The sequence below is a fragment of the Microcebus murinus genome, chromosome 2, assembly GCF_040939455.1.
Source record: "Microcebus murinus isolate Inina chromosome 2, M.murinus_Inina_mat1.0, whole genome shotgun sequence".
In the NCBI taxonomy this organism is placed as follows: domain Eukaryota; kingdom Metazoa; phylum Chordata; class Mammalia; order Primates; family Cheirogaleidae; genus Microcebus; species Microcebus murinus.
In genome coordinates, this window is record NC_134105.1 from 34183138 (window position 1) to 34201035 (window position 17898).

Below are 17898 nucleotides of genomic sequence, written 5' to 3' on the forward strand. Positions count from 1 at the left end.
CAAGCTTTAGGAGTTCTTTGTGGAAAAGGCACAGAACTGAATTCCTCAGGTTTTAAAAAAACTCCCATGTCTTGTTCTTTTTTAAAAATCTATTTGTTTTTATTTTTATTTTATTTATTTTATTTATTTTATTTTATTTTTTTGAGACAGAGTCTCACTTTGTTGCCCATGCTAGAGTGAGTGCCGTGGCGTCAGCTTAGCTCATAGCAACCTCAATCTCCTGGGTTCAAGCAATCCTGCTGCCTCAGCCTCCTGAGTAGCTGGGACTGCAGGCATTCGCCACCATGCCCGGCTAATTTTTATATATATATATTAATTGGCCAATTAATTTCTTTCTATTTATAGTAGAGACGGGGTCTCGCTCTTGCTCAGGCTCGTTTCGAACTCCTGACCTCGAGCAATCCACCTGCCTCGGCCTCCCAGAGTGCTAGGATTACAGGTGTGAGCCACTGCTCCCAGCCTATATACATTTCTTGTGATTCCAAGACAATACCATGTGGTGTAGGTAGTATTGTTCAAGTTATAGTGTTGAGGAGGATGAGGCTTAAAAGTTACATGATTTGGTAAGAGTCAAACAGTAAGTCATAGTACCGAATTAAAACCTAGTTCTGCCTTGAATATATTGTTCTCCCCAGGCTACCTCACATTGAAGAAAGCAATGTTCACCTTTTTCTTTCATTCACTTCTTTTTTGTTTTTTGAGACAGAGTCTCGCTTTGTTGCCTAGGCTAGAGTGAGTGCCGTGGCATCAGCCTAGCTCACAGCAACCTCAAACTCTTGGGCTCAAGCAATCCTTCTGCCTCAGCCTCCCCTGATTAGCTGGGATTACAGGCATGCGCCACCATGCCCAGCTAATTTTTTCTATATATATTAGTTGGCCAACTAATTTCTTTCTATTTATAGTAGAGACAGGGTCTCGCTCTTGCTCAGGCTGGTTTTGAACTCCTGACCTCAAGCAATCCGCCCGCCTCGGCCTCCCAGAGTGCTAGGATTATAGGTGTGAGACACCGCGCCCGGCCTCATTCACTTCTTATCAGAAATTTCCTGGTCACTTATTTTTAAAATTAACTGTACTTAAAGCCCCAGGCTTTTCATATGTTGGATTTTTTGTGTTATGTACTGGTACTGCATAAAAAGATGGCACAGTTTTCCATATTTTAGAAATGAATTTGGGCCAGGCCTGATGGCTCATGTCTGTAATCCTAGCACTCTGGGAGCGAGTGGTTCGCTCAAGGTCAGTAGTTCGAAACCAGCCTGATCAAGAGTGAGATCCCATCTGTACTAAAAATAGAAACAAATTGACCAACTAAAAATACATAGAAAAAATTAGCCTGGCATGGTGGCACATGCCTGTAGTCCCAGCTAATCAGGGGAGGCTGAGGCAGAAGGATCACTTGAGCCCAAGAGTTTGAGGTTGCTGTGAGCTAGGCTGACACCAGGGCACTCTAGCTTGGGCAACAGAGTGAGACTTTGTCTCAAAAAAAATAAAAAAGAAGAAGAATCAGTAATTTGCCCTAATCACATAGCCAGTAAAGAGAAGGCTGGGTACCCAGTCTGTCTGGCTCTGGGTCCCAGCCCCTTACTTTCTGTGCTTTATTTCTCTTCATGTGGCAGCACTAGTCTGCAGAAATCTCACAACTGGTTTCCTCTTCACTTTACTACCAGCTGTTGACTTTTTGCAGCTTCTTGGGCTGTCTATATCTCTCTGATAAAAATAATTGAACTATTTTCTTCCTTTCCTTTCCTTTCCTTTCCTTTCCTTTCCTTTCCTTTCCTTTCCTTTCCTTTCCTTTCCTTTCCTTTCCTTTCCTGTCCTGTCCTGTCCTGTCCTGTCCTGTCCTGTCCTGTCCTGTCCTGTCCTGTCCTGTCCTGTCCTGTGACTCTTGCCACGGTGTCAGCCTAGCTCACAGCAACCTCGATCTCCTAGGCTGAAGTGATACTACTGCCTCAGCCTCCTGAGTAGCTGGGACTACAGGCATGCACCACCATGCCCAGCTAATTTTTTCTCTATATATATTAGTTGGCCAATTAGTTTCTTTCTATTTATAGTAGAGACAGGGTCTCGCTCTTGCTCAGGCTGGTTTGAACTCCTGACCTCGAGCAATCCGCCCACCTCGGCCTCCCAGAGTGCTAGGATTACAGGTGTGAGCCACTGCGCTTGGCCTGGACTGTTCTTTTCTAATTGTCACGTTAGATGTGGTTGATAAACAAATAAAAATTTTAAATTGTAGGTATATAGGATGGCTATGCTCAGATAGACTGCACTGGCCAATCTGGTGGCACTTCCCTGTGAGAATGCTAATATAACCAAGAATTGGTACATTTTGTTTGCCTTTAATAGTCATTCTTCTGGCCAGGCGCGGTGGCTCACGCCTGTAATCCTAGCACTCTGGGAGGCTGACGCGGGCGGATTCCTCGAGGTCAGGAGTTAAAAACCAGCCTGTGCAAGAGTGAGACCCCATCTCTACTATAAATAGAAAGAAATTAATTGGCCAACTAATATATATAGAAAAAACTAGCCAGGCATGGTGGTGCATGCCTGTAGTCCCAGCTAGTTTGGGAGGCTGAGGCAGCAGGATTGCTTGAGCCCACAGTTTGAGGTTGCTGTGAGCCAGGCTGATGCCACGGCACTCACTGTAGCCTGGGCAATAAAGCGAGACTCTGTCTCAAAAAAAAAAAAAAGTCATTCTTCTGGTGCCCATACTGTTTTGAGGATGCTACAAGAGCAGATAGATTGTATAAAAAGGTATTTTCCTTTCTATGAAGGATAAAATAGACATACCTAGCAAAAAATAGTCCATTATCAAAGAAGCTTGGAGGCCGGGCGCGGTGGCTCACGCCTGTAATCCTAGCACTCTGGGAGGCCGAGGCGGGCGGATTGCTCAAGATCAGGAGTTCAAAACCAGCCTGAGCGAGACCCCGTCTCTACCATAAAAATAGAAAGAAATTAATTGGCCAACTAATATATATAATATAAAATCAGCCGGGCATGGTGGCTCGTGCCTGTAGTCCCAGCTACTCGGGAGGCTGAGGCAGGAGGATTGCTTGAGCCCAGGAGTCTGAGGTTGCGGTGAGCGAGGCTGACGCCACGGCACTCACTCTAGCCTGGGCAAGAAAGCGAGACTCTGTCTCAAAAAAAAAAAACAAAGAAGCTTGGAAAATAATTTAACAAATTTCTTTACTAAGGACATCAGGGCATTGTCATTAATTCCTGGGTACAGGTTACCAGATTGGGAAATGTTTTAAAGTAATGGCTTTCTCATTGACCTAACTCCCGCTGCACCATTCCATGAAGGTAATGGAGATTCCTCAAGAGAAACCAATATTCTTCTTGGGCAATTATAAAAATTAAAAAATTTGATGTAAAACTTGCAAGTATTTAAAATATTTTCTTACAAATTAGAGGTCATCTTCTAGCATTCTGGTATGAGGAGGAACATACTACTAATTAAGAGTATAGAATAAAAATATCAATTTAATTTTTCCTACAAATTAGAAAGATGAAATTTTTTAAAGTTTATTATTTTTAAAAGTTAAATATGTAGATCTACTTTAGCTGTCTTGCATGTTCTGCTGGAGATTGGGCAGAGTTAAGAAAACCACCGATCTGTTATAAATTTAGGGTTCTAAGGCCAAACCCACTCGGAAATTTGGACATGAATGGTGTGTGGTGGTAGCTATACTTTGGAAGCACTGGATTACAGTCAAAGGAGAAAAGACACTTAATAAAACAGTTTGTTTGCTAAAAATGTTTAACTGGCGTGACTTGTCACTGGTTTTTAGAGGACTTCTTTAGTTTGTCACAGCAATACATAATATATAGGAATTTTCTGTGCCTCTTCCCATCTTGAAGCAGTATTGCTGCCAGTAAAACTCCTTTAACTAGACTTTTTCACTCTACCTAATTGCCATGTTTAGAAGATACTGACAGTATTTGAGCTTTTCTGTTGGTATTAAAAGTGCTTAATGAGGCCGGGCGCGGTGGCTCACGCCTGTAATCCTAGCTCTTGGGAGGCCGAGGCGGGCGGATTGCTAAAGGTCAGGAGTTCAAAACCAGCCTGAGCAAGAGCGAGACCCCGTCTCTACTATAAATAGAAAGAAATCAATTGGCCAACTGATATATATATTAAAAAATTAGCCGGGCATGGTGGCTCATGCCTGTAGTCCCAGCTACTCGGGAGGCTGAGGCAGAAGGATCGCTCAAGCCTAGGAGTTTGAGGTTGCTGTGAGCTAGGCTGACGCCACGGCACTCACTCTAGCCTGGACAAAAAAGTGAGACTCTGTCTCAAAAAAAAAAAAAAAAAAAGTGCTTAATGAAATATGACAGAGGTAGGCATATTATACCCAATTCATGAATTGTTTGTATCAACAAAAATTCCACTTTAGTCATTTGACGTTGTGAATTTTGTCTTAATCACCGAGAGTGTACAGCTGTTTATTAGGAGCCTGACCTTTAGCCAGTTGACTAGTATATATCAATACGGTGTTTATGACTTCAGATTTAAAAAGAATGATTAACAAGGCATAGGAGTAAAATGATGGGTTGTGGTATTATTTACTGAAATTCTATATGTGCTAGAGCCGGCTGGAGTCTGTGGCATGCTCATTGGTAAGAGTTGGTAAGGACTATGCTTTTTTTCTCCATAGCTCTGTTGTGGGAAAGCTAGTCTCTTGAGCATTCTTGCTCTGAATGGACTGGAATAATTTAACTTTTGGTATTTTCCCAGGCTATTAGTGTTATCTAATGAGTGGCTTAAAGATACCAGAAACAGTAGCTGAGGTCTCTGCTGGCTTCTGGCTGAATGAATGGAAGCTTCTAGCCAGTGAATAAGAGGCAGCAGCTAATCTCTCTCATTCTGAATGATCCAGATTGACTTTTATAAGAGAGAAACATTCAGCCTTTTAATTGCTGAAGGTCTAACCCATAGACTATATAAGGTTATACTTTCTAAATCTAGGTTAGACTTGAATTAGACTATAACCACTGACTTTATATTCAGTTTAGATGCTAACTTACTTGGATTAGCATCTGCTTGTCCTGTGTCAGTATATAAGTTGACATGTTTATTGGAGTCTCTGACTAGTCAGAGGGTATCTTTAGTTTTATTCTCAATACCGAGGAATTTTTGTTTGTAGAAACTGAAGGCTCAGAAGAGGAGGATAAAGAAAATGACAAGGCTGAAGAAACACCACATGATTCAGTTTTTGAAAACAAGGTAAGTTGTTATTCATTCAGTACTGTTGTCTGCTTTCTTGTTGCAGGACTGTAGCTTGCTAGTATGGACGTGACAATTATAGATAGCTATCTCCTGGTTAGGAATTAGGGAGCCTTTTAGTCATGCCTAGGATGGACAGATAATTTGATCCTAGAGTGTCCTGTCAGTATATGACCCCAAATTTCACTGACATAATGTGATGAGTTAGGATAGAATCCTTGTAGGGACCCATTCTCTAGGTTATGAGGAGAAAGTCTAAAATTTTGAATTGCATGTCAGGTGTTTCTGGATTTGTTTTTAAGCCATACTATATACGTTTAGATTTGTACTATTAAAAAGATGCCTTGGCCGGGTGTGGTGGCTCTCGCCTGTAATCCTAGCTCTTTGGGAGGCCGAGGCGGGTGGATTGCTCGAGGTCAGGAGTTCGAAACCAGCCTGAGCAAGAGCGAGACCGTCTTTATTATAAATAGAAAGAAATTGACCAACTAATATATATAGAAAAAATTAATAATAATAATAATAATGGTGGCGCATGCCTGTAGTCCCAGCTACTCGGGAGGCTGAGACAGCAGGATTGCTTGAGCCCAGGAGTTTGAGGTTGCTGTGAGCTAGGCTGACGCTACGGCACTCACTCTAGCTGGGCAACAAAGCGAGACTCTGTCTCCAAAAAAAAAAGCCTGTCTTGTCCTTCTGTCTAATTACAATGGTTTGGATCTACTTTGGTCTCTTCAGGAAAACGAAGAGGAGGAGATTGGAAACCTAGAGCTTGCCTGGGATATGCTGGATTTAGCAAAGATCATTTTTAAAAGGTAAAACTTTTGGCTCAGTTGGGAGCTTGGTGGTTGAAAACAAAGCAGTTAGGGTTAGACAAGTACTGTTAAGGTTTCTGATTAACTTTCCTTCTTTTAGGCAAGAAACAAAAGAAGCCCAGCTTTATGCTGCACAGGCACATCTTAAACTTGGAGAAGTTAGTGTTGAATCTGGTAATACATTTTCCATTTTATGTTCTCTAACCTCCCCTATTCTTCCTTTAATAGCTTTTCTAGAATCCAGCTTGATTGATCATAAGTTGGGTGGTTGGGTTTAAAAAGACACTAAGTTTAGGTTTCCTGTAGTCCCTTGAACAATGAACAATCTCTTCTAAGCAGTACTCTAACTGAAAGTATTTCAGTAGATTGTGTGTGTGTGGGTGTGTGTTTTGAGACAGAGTCTCACTCTGATGCCCTGGGTAGAGTGCAATGACATCATTGTAGCTCACTGCAACCTCCAACTCCTGAGCTTTAAGCGATCTTTCTGCCTCAGCCTCCCAGTAGCTAGGACCATAGGCACACGCCGCAACAACCAGCTGGGGTTTTTTTTCCTCCTTTCTTTTTGGTAGAGACGGGTCTCTTGCTCAGGCTAATCTCGAACTCCTGAGCTCAAGCAATCAAACAGTCCTCCCGCCTTGGCCTCCCAGAGTGCTAGGATTACAGGCATGAGCCACCATGCCTGTCCTTCAGTAGATTTTTAAAAGTCAATTTGATATTCTTTATATCCAAGGATCTTAGAGATAGTATTAATACAAATAAAAATGAAATGTAAAACAGGGGAGCATTACTGCAGGATGCATCTGAACTCTGGAAGTACTTTATATTAAGTGCTGTTCTTTTTCTCTTCATTAGAGAACTATATCCAAGCTGTGGAGGAGTTCCAGGCTTGCCTAACCCTGCAGGAGCAGTACCTGGAAGCCCATGACCGTCTCCTTGCAGAGACCCACTACCAGCTGGGCTTGGCTTATGGGTACAACTCTCAGTATGATGAAGCAGTGGCACAGTTCAGCAAGTCTATTGAAGTCATTGAGAAGAGAATGGGTGAGTGAGCACCAGCTGCTTCACGATAGTGTTGGTGGATCCAGCAATTGACAGGTATAAACAATGATTCTTTTTTATGGTAACTCTTACTGATCGCATTAACCTGTTATTTTTGTAGCTGTACTAAAGGAGCAGATGGAGGAGGCTGAAGGATCACCTACTGAATACAAGAAAGAAATTGAGGAGCTGAAGGAACTGCTACCTGAAATTAGAGAGAAGATAGAAGATGCAAAGGAATCTCAGCGTAGTGGGAATGTAGCTGAATTGGCTCTGAAAGCTACTCTGGTTAGTTTGGTTTCCTTTTAAAGTTTTGATGATGGCATGTTTGAGGGTGTGGTGGCTCACACCTATAATAATAGCACTCTGGGAGACTGAGGCAGGAAGATCACTTGAGCTCAGGAGTTCAAGACCAGTCTGAGCAACAGCGAGACCCTGTCTCTATTAAAGAAACAAAAATTAGCCAGGTGCAGTGGTATACACCTGTAGTTCAAGCTATCCGGGATGCTGAGGCAGGAGGATTGATTGAGCCCAGGAGTTTGAGGTTGCAGTGAGCTATGATGACACCACTATACTCTAGCATGGCAACAAGAGTGAAACTCTATCTCCAAACAACAACAACAACAAAAAACAAGCATATTTGGTATTCCTAATGTTAATGTTCCATTTACTAGGAAGTTTTCATCATGATTTGGTTTCCAGGGAGTTGGTGAGCTCATCATTCTTGTCATATAATGCTTAAATGAATATGCTGTGAAGCCCCAGGCTGTCTAGGGTTGAATTGTATCTGTTACTTACTGTGTGTGATCATTGGCATTTCTCTGCCTTACATGACCTATCTGTAAAGTGGGGATAATAAGGTTGAGTACCCTTATCCAAAATGCTTGGGATCAGAAGTGTTTCTGGATTATGGAATATTTACATTGTACATCACATCCCTGATCCAAAATTGAGCATCCCTAATCCAAAATCTGAAATGCAGCAATGAGCATTCTCTTTGAGTGCCATGTAAGTGCTCAAAAAGTTTCAGATATCCAGATAAGGGGTTGGGTGTTCAATGTGTAGTACATATGTATAAGATATTTCTGATAGTACCAGACAAATAGAAATTTCTTAACAAATATATGCAACTAGTTCCATTTCTGGGAACTCTGTAAGGATTACTGAGTATTGAGGGGTTTTCACCCCAAATTGCCTGGCTTTGCTTTTGGGTGCTGGAATATCAGGGAGCTTTATACCTTTCAGGTAGGATACAAGCAGTTTAATATCCACATTCTGCCTATGCCTTGGGTGGGGGAGTGGGACAGGTACAGATGGAGTGAGGGTGGATGATCTTGATACTGTCTGGAGGCCACTAGTATTTCAATTCTTAATCAGTTGCTTGGATGCTGGTGGATACCTGTTGTGAGACTATAGGTGGCCTGAGTTCTATCATGAAACCAACTTGGATTTGTCATCCCTCATGTAGGTGGAAAGTTCTACTTCAGGTTTCACTCCTAGTGGAGGCGGCTCTTCAGTCTCTATGGTGGGTATTTGGTTGTTTTGTCATTTAATATTAAGCCTCAATGTTGGTCTCATATAGCTTGTACATTGCTAATAAAGGCTTCCTTTCTGCCAGATTGCCAGTAGAAAGCCAGCAGATGGTGCTTCATCATCAAATTGTGTGACCGATATTTCTCACCTTGTCAGAAAGAAGGTAAATCTACATGTGGTTATTTCTTTTCTTCCTTTTTTTAAAATCCCAAATGATATATGAGGATTACCTTTCCTATAAACCCTCCTAACAGTTGGTGTGTGACGACACTCATTTTGCAAATGTGAGGGTTTTTGAGTGAAGGCAATTTTCACTTGAATATGTCTTCCAGCAGACTCTCCTGGCCTTTTCAGCCCAAGGACTATTAGGAAAGCTGCTGAGGAGGATTGGTACAGTCCATTTTAGGAAGCTGGCAGGTTTCCTTTGACAACAGTCATTCAGCAGCAGGCCTGCTGGTACAGACTACTGAATCTGCCTCCGCCTCTGCCTATGGTGCCAGTAGAGCTTTTTTGGGGGTGGGGGATTGGAGTCTTAACTCTTGCTTTGTTTCTTGACTCAAATGTGGGAATTCAAACTTACACTTTGGTTACTGTTCACATTGGCTCCTCATCCCCAACCCCACCCCACTGTGATTCCTGTAAGGAGGCTGAATTGATATGGTGGGACAGACTGATTTATTCTGCATAGTACAGGTTGGCATCTGTCCCCTGTGACTAGGGAGAGAGACCTTTAGAACCATGAATTTTGGTGTTTACGATCTTTGCACCAGAAGAGTGAAGAAAATGTTTTGTAGTTGTCTTTTTTAAAACATTAAGCACATTTGTGAAGGCTTCACAATTGTATCTTTAGAGGAAACCAGAGGAAGAGAGCCCCCGGAAAGATGATGCAAAGAAAGCCAAACAAGAGCCGGAGATGAATGGAGGCAGTGGGGATGCTGTCCCCAGTGGAAATGAAGTTTCGGAAAACATGGAGGAGGAGGTGGGCAGTTAAGCAGGGCTTGGCCTCTTGCCTCATCCCTTGTTCTCAGGACTGGGGGAACCCAGTCCTCCCAAGTGCATGCTCCCCACCTTGAGCCTGTTTGGATTGTTGAGTGCAACCCTCACAGAAACAGTAATTGTGCAGCAAACAATTGGTTATGGGAGTGTAGGATGACTTACTGGCAAATGGAACCTACATACCACAGGTCCCGACCCCAATGAATGTATGAGAAGGCACTTGATGAACAAGCAAAAGTGACCTAACGATCTTGCCACTTTCCATGTAACATGATTATTGGCTCTGTCAGCCCTCTTGTCACAGAGAATTCAGGAAATGGCCTTGTACTTTGTGGTCACTGCCTCTTAATATAGGGAGCAAAGCAGAGTTTGGGTGACCTGTGTGTTCTCTTCCTCTGACTGAGGCCTGCTCGGTTATATAACACGGAATGGCTTAAACTAGGGTCACTCATGCCCAGGCTCCATTTGTCTTCCAGGCTGAGAATCAGGCTGAAAGCCGGGCAGCAGTGGAGGGGACAGTGGAGGCTGGAGCTACAGTTGAAAGCACTGCATGTTAAGAGGGGGCAGAGCCTTCCTCCCAAGGGAAAGTGTTTTTGTATATAATGTATTTTTTCACTTTTGGGGGATTCTTTTTGTATAACTTCAATAAAGATTGTAAGCAAAGGTTCAGGCTTTGATGTTTTTTTCTTAATTATTGGCTGAATATGTGCCTTGGAGCACTCCAGGTTTTATACAGTGGCCAAATGTACTTTTTTGGCCTTCTCCATTGATCTGTGTTGGAAGTTCTAATCTCAATTCCTGTGTGTCCAATGTGGAAGTGATCAAATCAAGTGTGGCTGTAGGACCTTTGTCTTCCAATGGTGCTATATTTTTTCTGTTTTCAAATACTTGACTGAACCCAGCTATTTTGCAAGCCTTCAGTGGTGCTGTCCCTCAATGGTGGCTACAAAAACAAGGCTTGGTGTGACGATCTTGCTCTTCGGTGCTAAAAATGGATAATGGACTTTGGCTATGAGCCAGGCCTTGGGTGATACTTGTCTCATATACATCTACTTTTCAACTAGAGCCACAATCCTGTCCTGGAAAAAGAACTCTGAAGAAAAACTGGGGCTGGGGCGGGGGTGGGGAGTGATTCCTGAGGAAAACAGTCTGTGTGTTTAAATGTAGAGATTTGAGCTCTCTGGTTGAAAGTGGTTGTGGGACTGATGTGACAGACACTTTGGATGTGGTTGGAAGAATCTGTGGGGAGGCTGGCTGGTTGAGTTATATTTGTTATTTTCTGTATAGAAAGGTTGAAATATATCAACACTTGGAATTGTTACCCTGTCTGCAGTTTTCTCAAATAAAGATGATCAAAAACTCCTGGTCTGGAATTGTGTTTAAAGATACGTAACACCTGGGCTGCCTGAAACATTTCAGTGTGAGATACAGGGTTGAAAGGTAGAAAGCCCAGCAGTTTTGGGGGTACAGTCCAAAGATGTTGGTTGTTAAGGCACTGACATTAATGCCATCCCATTGGGCTGTCACTGATGTCTCCAGGGTGTAGGGCTGAGCTGCTTTTTACCTCACCTTTAGTTTAAAGAACCTGGGCTGGCGAGGTGGCTCATGCCTGTCATCTTAGCACTCTGGGAGGCCGAAGTGGGAGGATCATTGGAGGTCAGGAGTTCGAGACCAGCCTAAGCAAGAGAGACACCAACATCTCTACTAAAAATAGAAAGTAATTGGCCAACTAAAAATATATAGAAAAAATAAGCTGGGCATGGTGTTGCGAGACTGTAGTTCTAACTACTCTTGAGGCTGAGGCAAGGGATTTAATTTAATAATCCTGATACCTATGGGACTACTTTGTTGCACTGCACAGACAGGTAGGTTAGAACTTGCTGTTTTTAACATGCAAAGTTGAAGGCAGAGGGAGCTGTTTACCCTCAAGTCAACCCCATTTTCTAGAGGTTTTTTTTTTCTTCCCCCAAATAAATAATACAAGAGTAGTAAAAACTGGAGTTTTTCTCTGTTGGTCATAGTGTCTTATGGCTACAGAAATCTCTGGCTTATCTTAGCTTTGAACTTTCTTCCTGAAGATGCTTTTGCAGTGAATGTTCCAGGTCCTGAGGCTTTTTTTTTTTTTTTTTTCTTCTTTGTTGGTCAGGACAGTCATGATAGTCTTGACATCCTTTGGTTGACAGTGGGATCAGGGGCTAGGCTCAGTGTCTAATTTCAGCTAGATCTCACATGGGACCCCGTGCTTGTGGGTGTGGGGAGGAAAAACATTAGGCTGCAGCCCTATCCTGGAATCTATTTAGATTTAGATTATATATAAGGCTGCAGAAGCTTCCTGGTTATGGAACCTTGAGAGCTTGGGTTTCCTGGAAGAGGTACTCAGCAAACAAGAATTTGGATGAAATCTACGAATAAAATTGGCTTTAGCAAAAAGCCAAGTAGGAATTACTTTATCCTTTAGTTGGAATTAAAGGATGCCCCCAGTCACTTTTCGGACGACTTTATAAGTGCCATATTGTAAATACCTGACATACCCATTTAGTTCTCGCATCTATTTTACAAAAGCAGAACAGGTACTACAAGTACTTGTGAAGTGGTAAAGCTGTGGTTGGAGCTTCTGTTTTGTACTCATAACCGCTGTTTGCTTCCAGGCTCTGTGTCAGAACACAGTGGTAAAGCTGCAGGCCTGGGAACAGGCCTCCGTGCTAGGCCCTAGTCCTGCACATGCTCACACCCACGTTCACCTGGGTTTAGAAACTCATTGGGGGCGTGTTAAAGCTGAGGCGAGTGCCCAAAGCCTCTTCTCTATCCTTGACTCCACTGAGAGACTCTTCTGCTGGAGGTGGGGGATCAGCAAAGCCAGCTGTGGGGTTGAGGGAGTTGTCACCCAGTGAAGATGAGCTGGACACCTGTGGAATGCGGAGAAGGGGGTCTTAAGCAAAAATGTAGAGGTTAAGTACACAGATTTTGGAGATAAGCTACTTTAGCATCCCATCCCACTAAACTGTGAACCAAATTAATTTGGTCTTGGTTTGATTTCCTTATCTGTTACATAGTAGTATAATATTTACCTAATAGAGATATGAGGATCAAGTAAGTAATGCACAGAAAGACTGGCACATATTAACTACACCAGCCACACCTATGGTGTCCTTCACTCTAGTTGGACCCTCACCAGAGGTGGGTATTGGTACTCGTGGGCACTTGCTGGATTGATCTCTGCCAGTGTCTGGACAACTGCATCTCTTGCATTCACCAGCCGCAGGAAAAGCTCAGCCTGACCTGCCTGAGGGGAGAAGAAATGGTACTGCCTCTGTCCTTTGGAGTACGCCTAGTCCCCACCCTCCACACTCACCTGGGGTATCCCATTCATCTGTCCAAGGCTAAGGCTAGGGTCTGGAGGATGAGCCCGAAGTGGGAGGCGCCAGTAGCCACTTAGGACCCGCTGATCTTGGTCAAATAGCACAAGTGAAGCCCAAGCCTTTGGCTGTGGTGCCCTAGGCCATGCCAGTCCCTGCCAGGCCTGTAGTTCACAGACCAGGGATACTGGTGGTGAAGGTAGCAGTCTGTAGAATAACCAAAAAGCAGTGTCAGAAGCCAGAACTGCAGACCCTTTTCCTAGGACTCAGCCCTCAAAGCCAATGACTTCTGTATACAGATGAGAAAACAGCATAAAGAGGGACAAGCCTCAATTATGGCAGGGTACCACAGTCATGATCCCCACCTACTGACCTGGGCACAGGCTGCCTGCTGGCAAGGATGGCACAGTTGCCCACGGGCCCAGGAGCTGGAGGTGGGGGCAAGCAAAGGGCTGGGGGCAATGCTGTGGTCCCTCCTGTATCCTGGCTGTCTCGTGCCAAGCCAGTCATTAGCTGCACCCAAGTCCAAGAAGACTCTAGGCCCCGCAGGAAGTCATAGAAAATGACCAGGCCAGCCCTGGGGAACACAAATCTAAGCATGTGAACACCCAACTCTTCTCACCTTCCCTCCCATCTGCCAGCTCCCAAGTCTATCTGGCCCTAGCATTGGCCCAGTCATAGAGGATGCCAAAGGAGGGGGCAGGCCTCACCCAGGGTCGTAGGGTGCAGGACCCAGCACGTCAGATGTGGGCAGGAGGAAATGTGGGTTCAGGCCCAGGTTCCTGGTCATTGTTCCAGGAAGCTGTGACTGTGGGCAAGAGAATTGACTCTTCCAGAAATCCTTCTAGCTGCCCACGCTCCCCCACCTGCTCAGAGAAGAGCTGCCCGTGCCCCATTCCCAGTCCTCACAGCCTTTCCCAAGCCACCCAAGAACTGAAGGTCTGTGGAGCCTGGAAGTGGTGGCAGCGGCGGCGCCACTGGCGGCGGGAAGAGTAGGGGATCTCTCCTCCCCTTCAGTCGTAGGTTGGGACCCGCCAGGGGTCGCGGCTCCCTCGGCCCTAGGAGAAGAGGAAGAGTTAGGACTCCTCTGCAGTGGAGAAAGCAGGTATCTTGGCTGAGACACCATTTCCCCTACAGCCAAGCCTACAAATGGGTCCGAGAAGTCACAGGGTTACAGGGACACACACAGACCCACGGAGATGCGGTGGACACGAATGGAGGGGGCACAAACACAAGCCTCATTCCCTACGCACGGTCCCTCCACCCTCTCCCTGGGCCCAGGCTTGCTGGAAAAGGCTAGGTGGGAAGGGGTTGTGGTGCTTACTGACCCCAGGGCGCCCGGCCAGGGCCCCTCTGCATCTGCAAGGCCAGGATTTCGGCCTCCAGGCGCTGGTTTTCGGCTTCCACTATTAGAAGTTCCTCTGATTTGGCTCCTGTCCTTCCTGCCATAAACCAACGTTTGAGCTCCCTCGACAAGACTGGACTTGTCAGCTCACATTTTAGTCACTGTCACAAAGATCACCCAGGTTTCCTAGCTCGGGCCTTTTGCCCATGCCAATGACGCCCTCCCTCACATTCTTTTCTCCTCCCAGGGCTAAGGCAACTGATGCTGAGGGCCCCCCGGTTCACCCCTGCGGGTCCACGACCGTTGCATCTCCAGTGCTGATGCCTCCACTTGCAACTGCCACATCTGTCCCAGAACACCCGGGTCCCGACCCCCGCCTCGAATATAGGCCTCGCGCAGGGCCCTAGGAGTAGGGGACAGCAAGGCAGTCTTTCCAGGGCTCAGCAGCGCTTCGCCACACGCCCGTCTCCGGATCCCAGCCCTCACCCGATTTCGGCAGCCAGAGTCGCTGGTTTGGCCTGTAGCACCGGACAACAGAGTTCCGCCTCCTGCCAGGAGTTCAGTCGTGTCCTGGGGTGGGGACCGACGCGCCGGAGACACCATAAAGAACCTTAACCCCAGACCCACAGCCACCCGGCTCCTTCCCGCCCTCGCACACCGGGTCTTCCAGCTGCGCCTGCGCCTTTCGGCCCCCGCCGCGGGCCCCGCCCCCGCTTCGGTTCCGGCTCTGGCCGCGCGCTCGCGGTGCGGCTGCCGCCGGGTCTCACCCTAGCTCTGGCTGTAGCTCTTGAACGCGCGCCCCTAACACCTCTAGAGCTCCCCGTGTCCGTCCCGCCTCTGCCCGGAGTTCTCGAAGCTCCCGCTCCAAGCCGAATAGGCGGGATATCCCGCCCCGCGTCCGAGCTACACCTTGGAGGCACCGGCTCAGTTCTGAGGGAGTGTGGCGCCGAGTCAGAACGGGTCCGAGCAACCCGAGCCAAAGGGCGAGGGGCAGGGCAGGTCCTCAGTCCCCCCTCACCCTGGCCGCGGCGCTCCAGGGCCCGGCTCTGTGCTTCAGTCTCCGCCACGCGCCTTGCGCGAGTCGCCTGCAGCGCCCGCAGCCGCTCGCCCGGGGCCGCCGCAGCCTCGCAGGTGGGGCCCTGAGGCGGCTCCTCTGAACGTCTCCAGAGCGCTGCGGACCCCCAGGGGGCCTCTGTTATCCAGGGTCGCATTTCCTGTAGGGACAGCCGCAGCCGCTGCACCTGGAGGTAGCAGTGGTCTGCGATCTCTGTGTGTTCCAAGTACGATCTACAGGTTTGGGGACGTTTCGAGCCGCGGGGAGAGGCAGGTGAGTGTACCTCCTCTGTTAACCCCTTCAGCGCAGATTTACTGGCCTGCTCTTCTTGGAAGCCCCGGATTTCTTGTGGCACAACCTGGGGACAGGGCGTAGGATGATGAATCGTGAGGGTCTGGCTCACTTGAATACCCACCTGTGGCCATGAAGGAGACCCTTACCGCCGCTCCCTGTGGTTCAGGGGCTACTGAGGGCTGTGCTCCAAATGTCATCTCCTCAGTCACGCGGCCAATGCAGAAGCGCTGAGTATGGGTGGCTAACAGGGCCGAGGAGCGGAAAGCCATGTCACAGGTCTCACAGGGCAGGAGTCCTGGCTCCCCGGAGTGGGAGTCCATGGGATGGGAGCTGTTTCCAGACACCAGCTGAGACCTGCAGAAAAAGGGACAGAGAGCCGGGGAAAGGCGGAGGAAGATGAAAGAGACAGAAAGCCAGAGGCAGAGAGGTAAGGCCAAGTCTACTAGGTCTAGGAGAGCTTCAAGTTTATGTTTGGGGAGGAGCCTTACTTAGCTCCCTGGGCAGCAACCACAGGCCTGGGCAGGTCAGGAAAATGGGTGGGGAAACTTTGGCCACCTTTGGGAGGAGCCACTGGCTTGAAAAAGTGTCACAAAGTCTGTACTAACTCATTGCATAAACTTGGGCAAATCTCTTAACATTGCATCTTGTTTTCTCTGCCTATATTAATAAAAAGGCAAAAACAGCTGCTTCCTAGGCTAGCTGGGCCCTTACCACTGACTCTATCATTGGTCATTTAGTAGAGTGTGTTCCAGAGAACACCTGGGAGAGGAGGCAGTCTGCCCTTCTTGGCATTCTGCCAGGAAGTCATGTCTTTCTCCTGACTGAAAAGCTCTTCCTAGCAATATGCGTCTCTGGAAACATCCACAGCTTTTGCATGATCAAATCACTCTGGGGATAGTGGTGTTTCCCTAAGTCCATTCCCTCATTCCTATTTTTTCAGCTGTAGAAGGATCCACAATTAGTGTCATGATTTAACTGGCAAGTTTTCTCTTAGTACATAACAATGTCTTAAAATAGATGCCATGTTACATTCAGTGGAATATGTTAATGGTTCTTACTGCTCTGTCACAACTGTTTGCACATGGATTGCTCATACTACTAGTAATAGGGACTGTAATACAGTATGGCAGGCAGGATCCCTGGCTTTCTGGCCTTTGTAATCCAGCAGATATCCTGCTGGTCCCTCTGCCTCTTACCTCTATTTATTCCCTTTGGTTCACACCATCGGCTAGTTATCTTCCTAATATGAAATTAGGCTTATTATTTCTGTCTCCCATTAGAGCATAACCTTGGTCCTCTATATCTATTAGGGACTAATTACTATAGGGACAGCCAAAGAATGCCAGTGCCAGAAGTTTAACTTCTACTTGTCCATCAGATCTTGGCCTAAGGTTTCATCTTTTCTAAAATAACTGTTCTTGGCCGGGAGTGGTGGTTCACACCTGTAATCCTAACACTCTGGGAGGCTGAGGCGGGTGGATTGCTTGAGGTCAGGAGTTCGAAACCAGCCTCAGCGAGACACCCCCACCTACTAAAAATAGAAAGAAATTAATTGGCAAACTAAAAATATATATAAAAAATATCAGCCGGGCATGGTGCGCATGCCTGTAGTCCCAGCTACTCGGGAGGCTGAGGCAGGAGGATTGCTTGAGCCCAGGAGTTTGAGGTTGCTGTGAGCTAGGCTGATGCCACGGCACTCACTGTAGCCTGGGCAACAAAGTGGGACTCTGTCTCAAAAAATAAATAAATACATAAAAGAAAAATAACTGTTCTCTCCTCTACTGTGTTGGGTACTCTTTGGATCCCCATAGCCTTACGCAATGCCTAGGACATACAGCAGGGGCTTAGAAAATATTTGTTGAATGAAAACACCCTGCTTCCTCCACGGGGCACCCAGCCAACACAGGCTCAAGTCTTTTACCAAGTTCTTATTTAGGAGGAAAACCAAGGAAGAGACTTTCCTTAAAATATGTACGATGGTAAAAACATGGGCATTTGAAATGTTTCAGGAAGTAAAATTCGGTTTCTGACTTTATTACTGACGATTTATTGCACAGGTTTTTCTGCATCAAAAAATAATCTGCTCAACCCCCCACTAAATTTGACTGGCTAATAAAAAAATAATAATAATCTGCTAAAAGGAGAAACAGGTATGTGTGTCTGAATTCACATTTCCCCCAGGCTACTAAAAATATTTCTCCTAAAAAAGAATCCATTCATCTAATTTTGAAAATATACTTGTTGAAAACGTCACGGCG

At 46.1% G+C, this 17898-nt stretch overlaps 2 protein-coding genes across 5 annotated transcripts in view; one reads left to right on the plus strand and one right to left on the minus strand.

Annotated features, from left to right (window-relative positions):
• NASP (nuclear autoantigenic sperm protein) overlaps nucleotides 1-10254 on the plus strand; it is a 35481-nt gene extending 25227 nt beyond the window's left edge. For all 4 annotated transcript variants that reach the window (XM_012776020.3, XM_075997817.1, XM_012776019.3 and 1 more), the window contains 9 exons: nucleotides 5136-5215; nucleotides 5948-6024; nucleotides 6125-6198; nucleotides 6877-7065; nucleotides 7184-7350; nucleotides 8531-8587; nucleotides 8681-8758; nucleotides 9446-9574; nucleotides 10068-10254. In XM_012776020.3, the coding sequence (XP_012631474.1) occupies nucleotides 5136-5215; nucleotides 5948-6024; nucleotides 6125-6198; nucleotides 6877-7065; nucleotides 7184-7350; nucleotides 8531-8587; nucleotides 8681-8758; nucleotides 9446-9574; nucleotides 10068-10148 (932 nt within the window). In that variant the 3' untranslated portion in view covers nucleotides 10149-10254. The remainder of the gene's footprint in view (nucleotides 1-5135; nucleotides 5216-5947; nucleotides 6025-6124; nucleotides 6199-6876; nucleotides 7066-7183; nucleotides 7351-8530; nucleotides 8588-8680; nucleotides 8759-9445; nucleotides 9575-10067) is intronic.
• A 699-nt stretch (nucleotides 10255-10953) lies between these two features.
• On the minus strand, nucleotides 10954-17171 carry CCDC17 (coiled-coil domain containing 17). Its single transcript, XM_012776023.3, has 12 exons — nucleotides 15787-17171; nucleotides 15311-15704; nucleotides 15060-15222; nucleotides 14779-14862; nucleotides 14577-14695; nucleotides 14276-14389; nucleotides 13857-14005; nucleotides 13658-13755; nucleotides 13321-13524; nucleotides 12944-13154; nucleotides 12764-12874; nucleotides 10954-12497 (listed from the first exon to the last, which is right to left on the minus strand). Exons 1-12 carry the CDS (start codon nucleotides 15958-15960, stop codon nucleotides 12339-12341), a joined length of 1980 nt encoding a protein of 659 aa, XP_012631477.1. The 5' UTR covers nucleotides 15961-17171; the 3' UTR covers nucleotides 10954-12338.
• Between the last annotated feature and the right edge of the window lie 727 nt (nucleotides 17172-17898).

What these genes read in the sequence shown, in the direction of transcription:
- CCDC17 (XM_012776023.3), bottom strand. Translation starts at nt 15,960, where the DNA reads ATGGACTCCCACTCCGGGGAGCCAGGACTCCTGCCCTGTGAGACCTGT. An exon ending in ACTCTGGCTGCCGAAATCGG is followed by an intron (nt 14,696 to 14,778) that starts GTGAGGGCTGGG and finishes CCCTACTCCTAG; the next exon opens with GGCCCTGCGCGAGGCCTATA. An exon ending in AGCAGGCAGCCTGTGCCCAG is followed by an intron (nt 13,155 to 13,320) that starts GTCAGTAGGTGG and finishes GTTATTCTACAG; the next exon opens with ACTGCTACCTTCACCACCAG.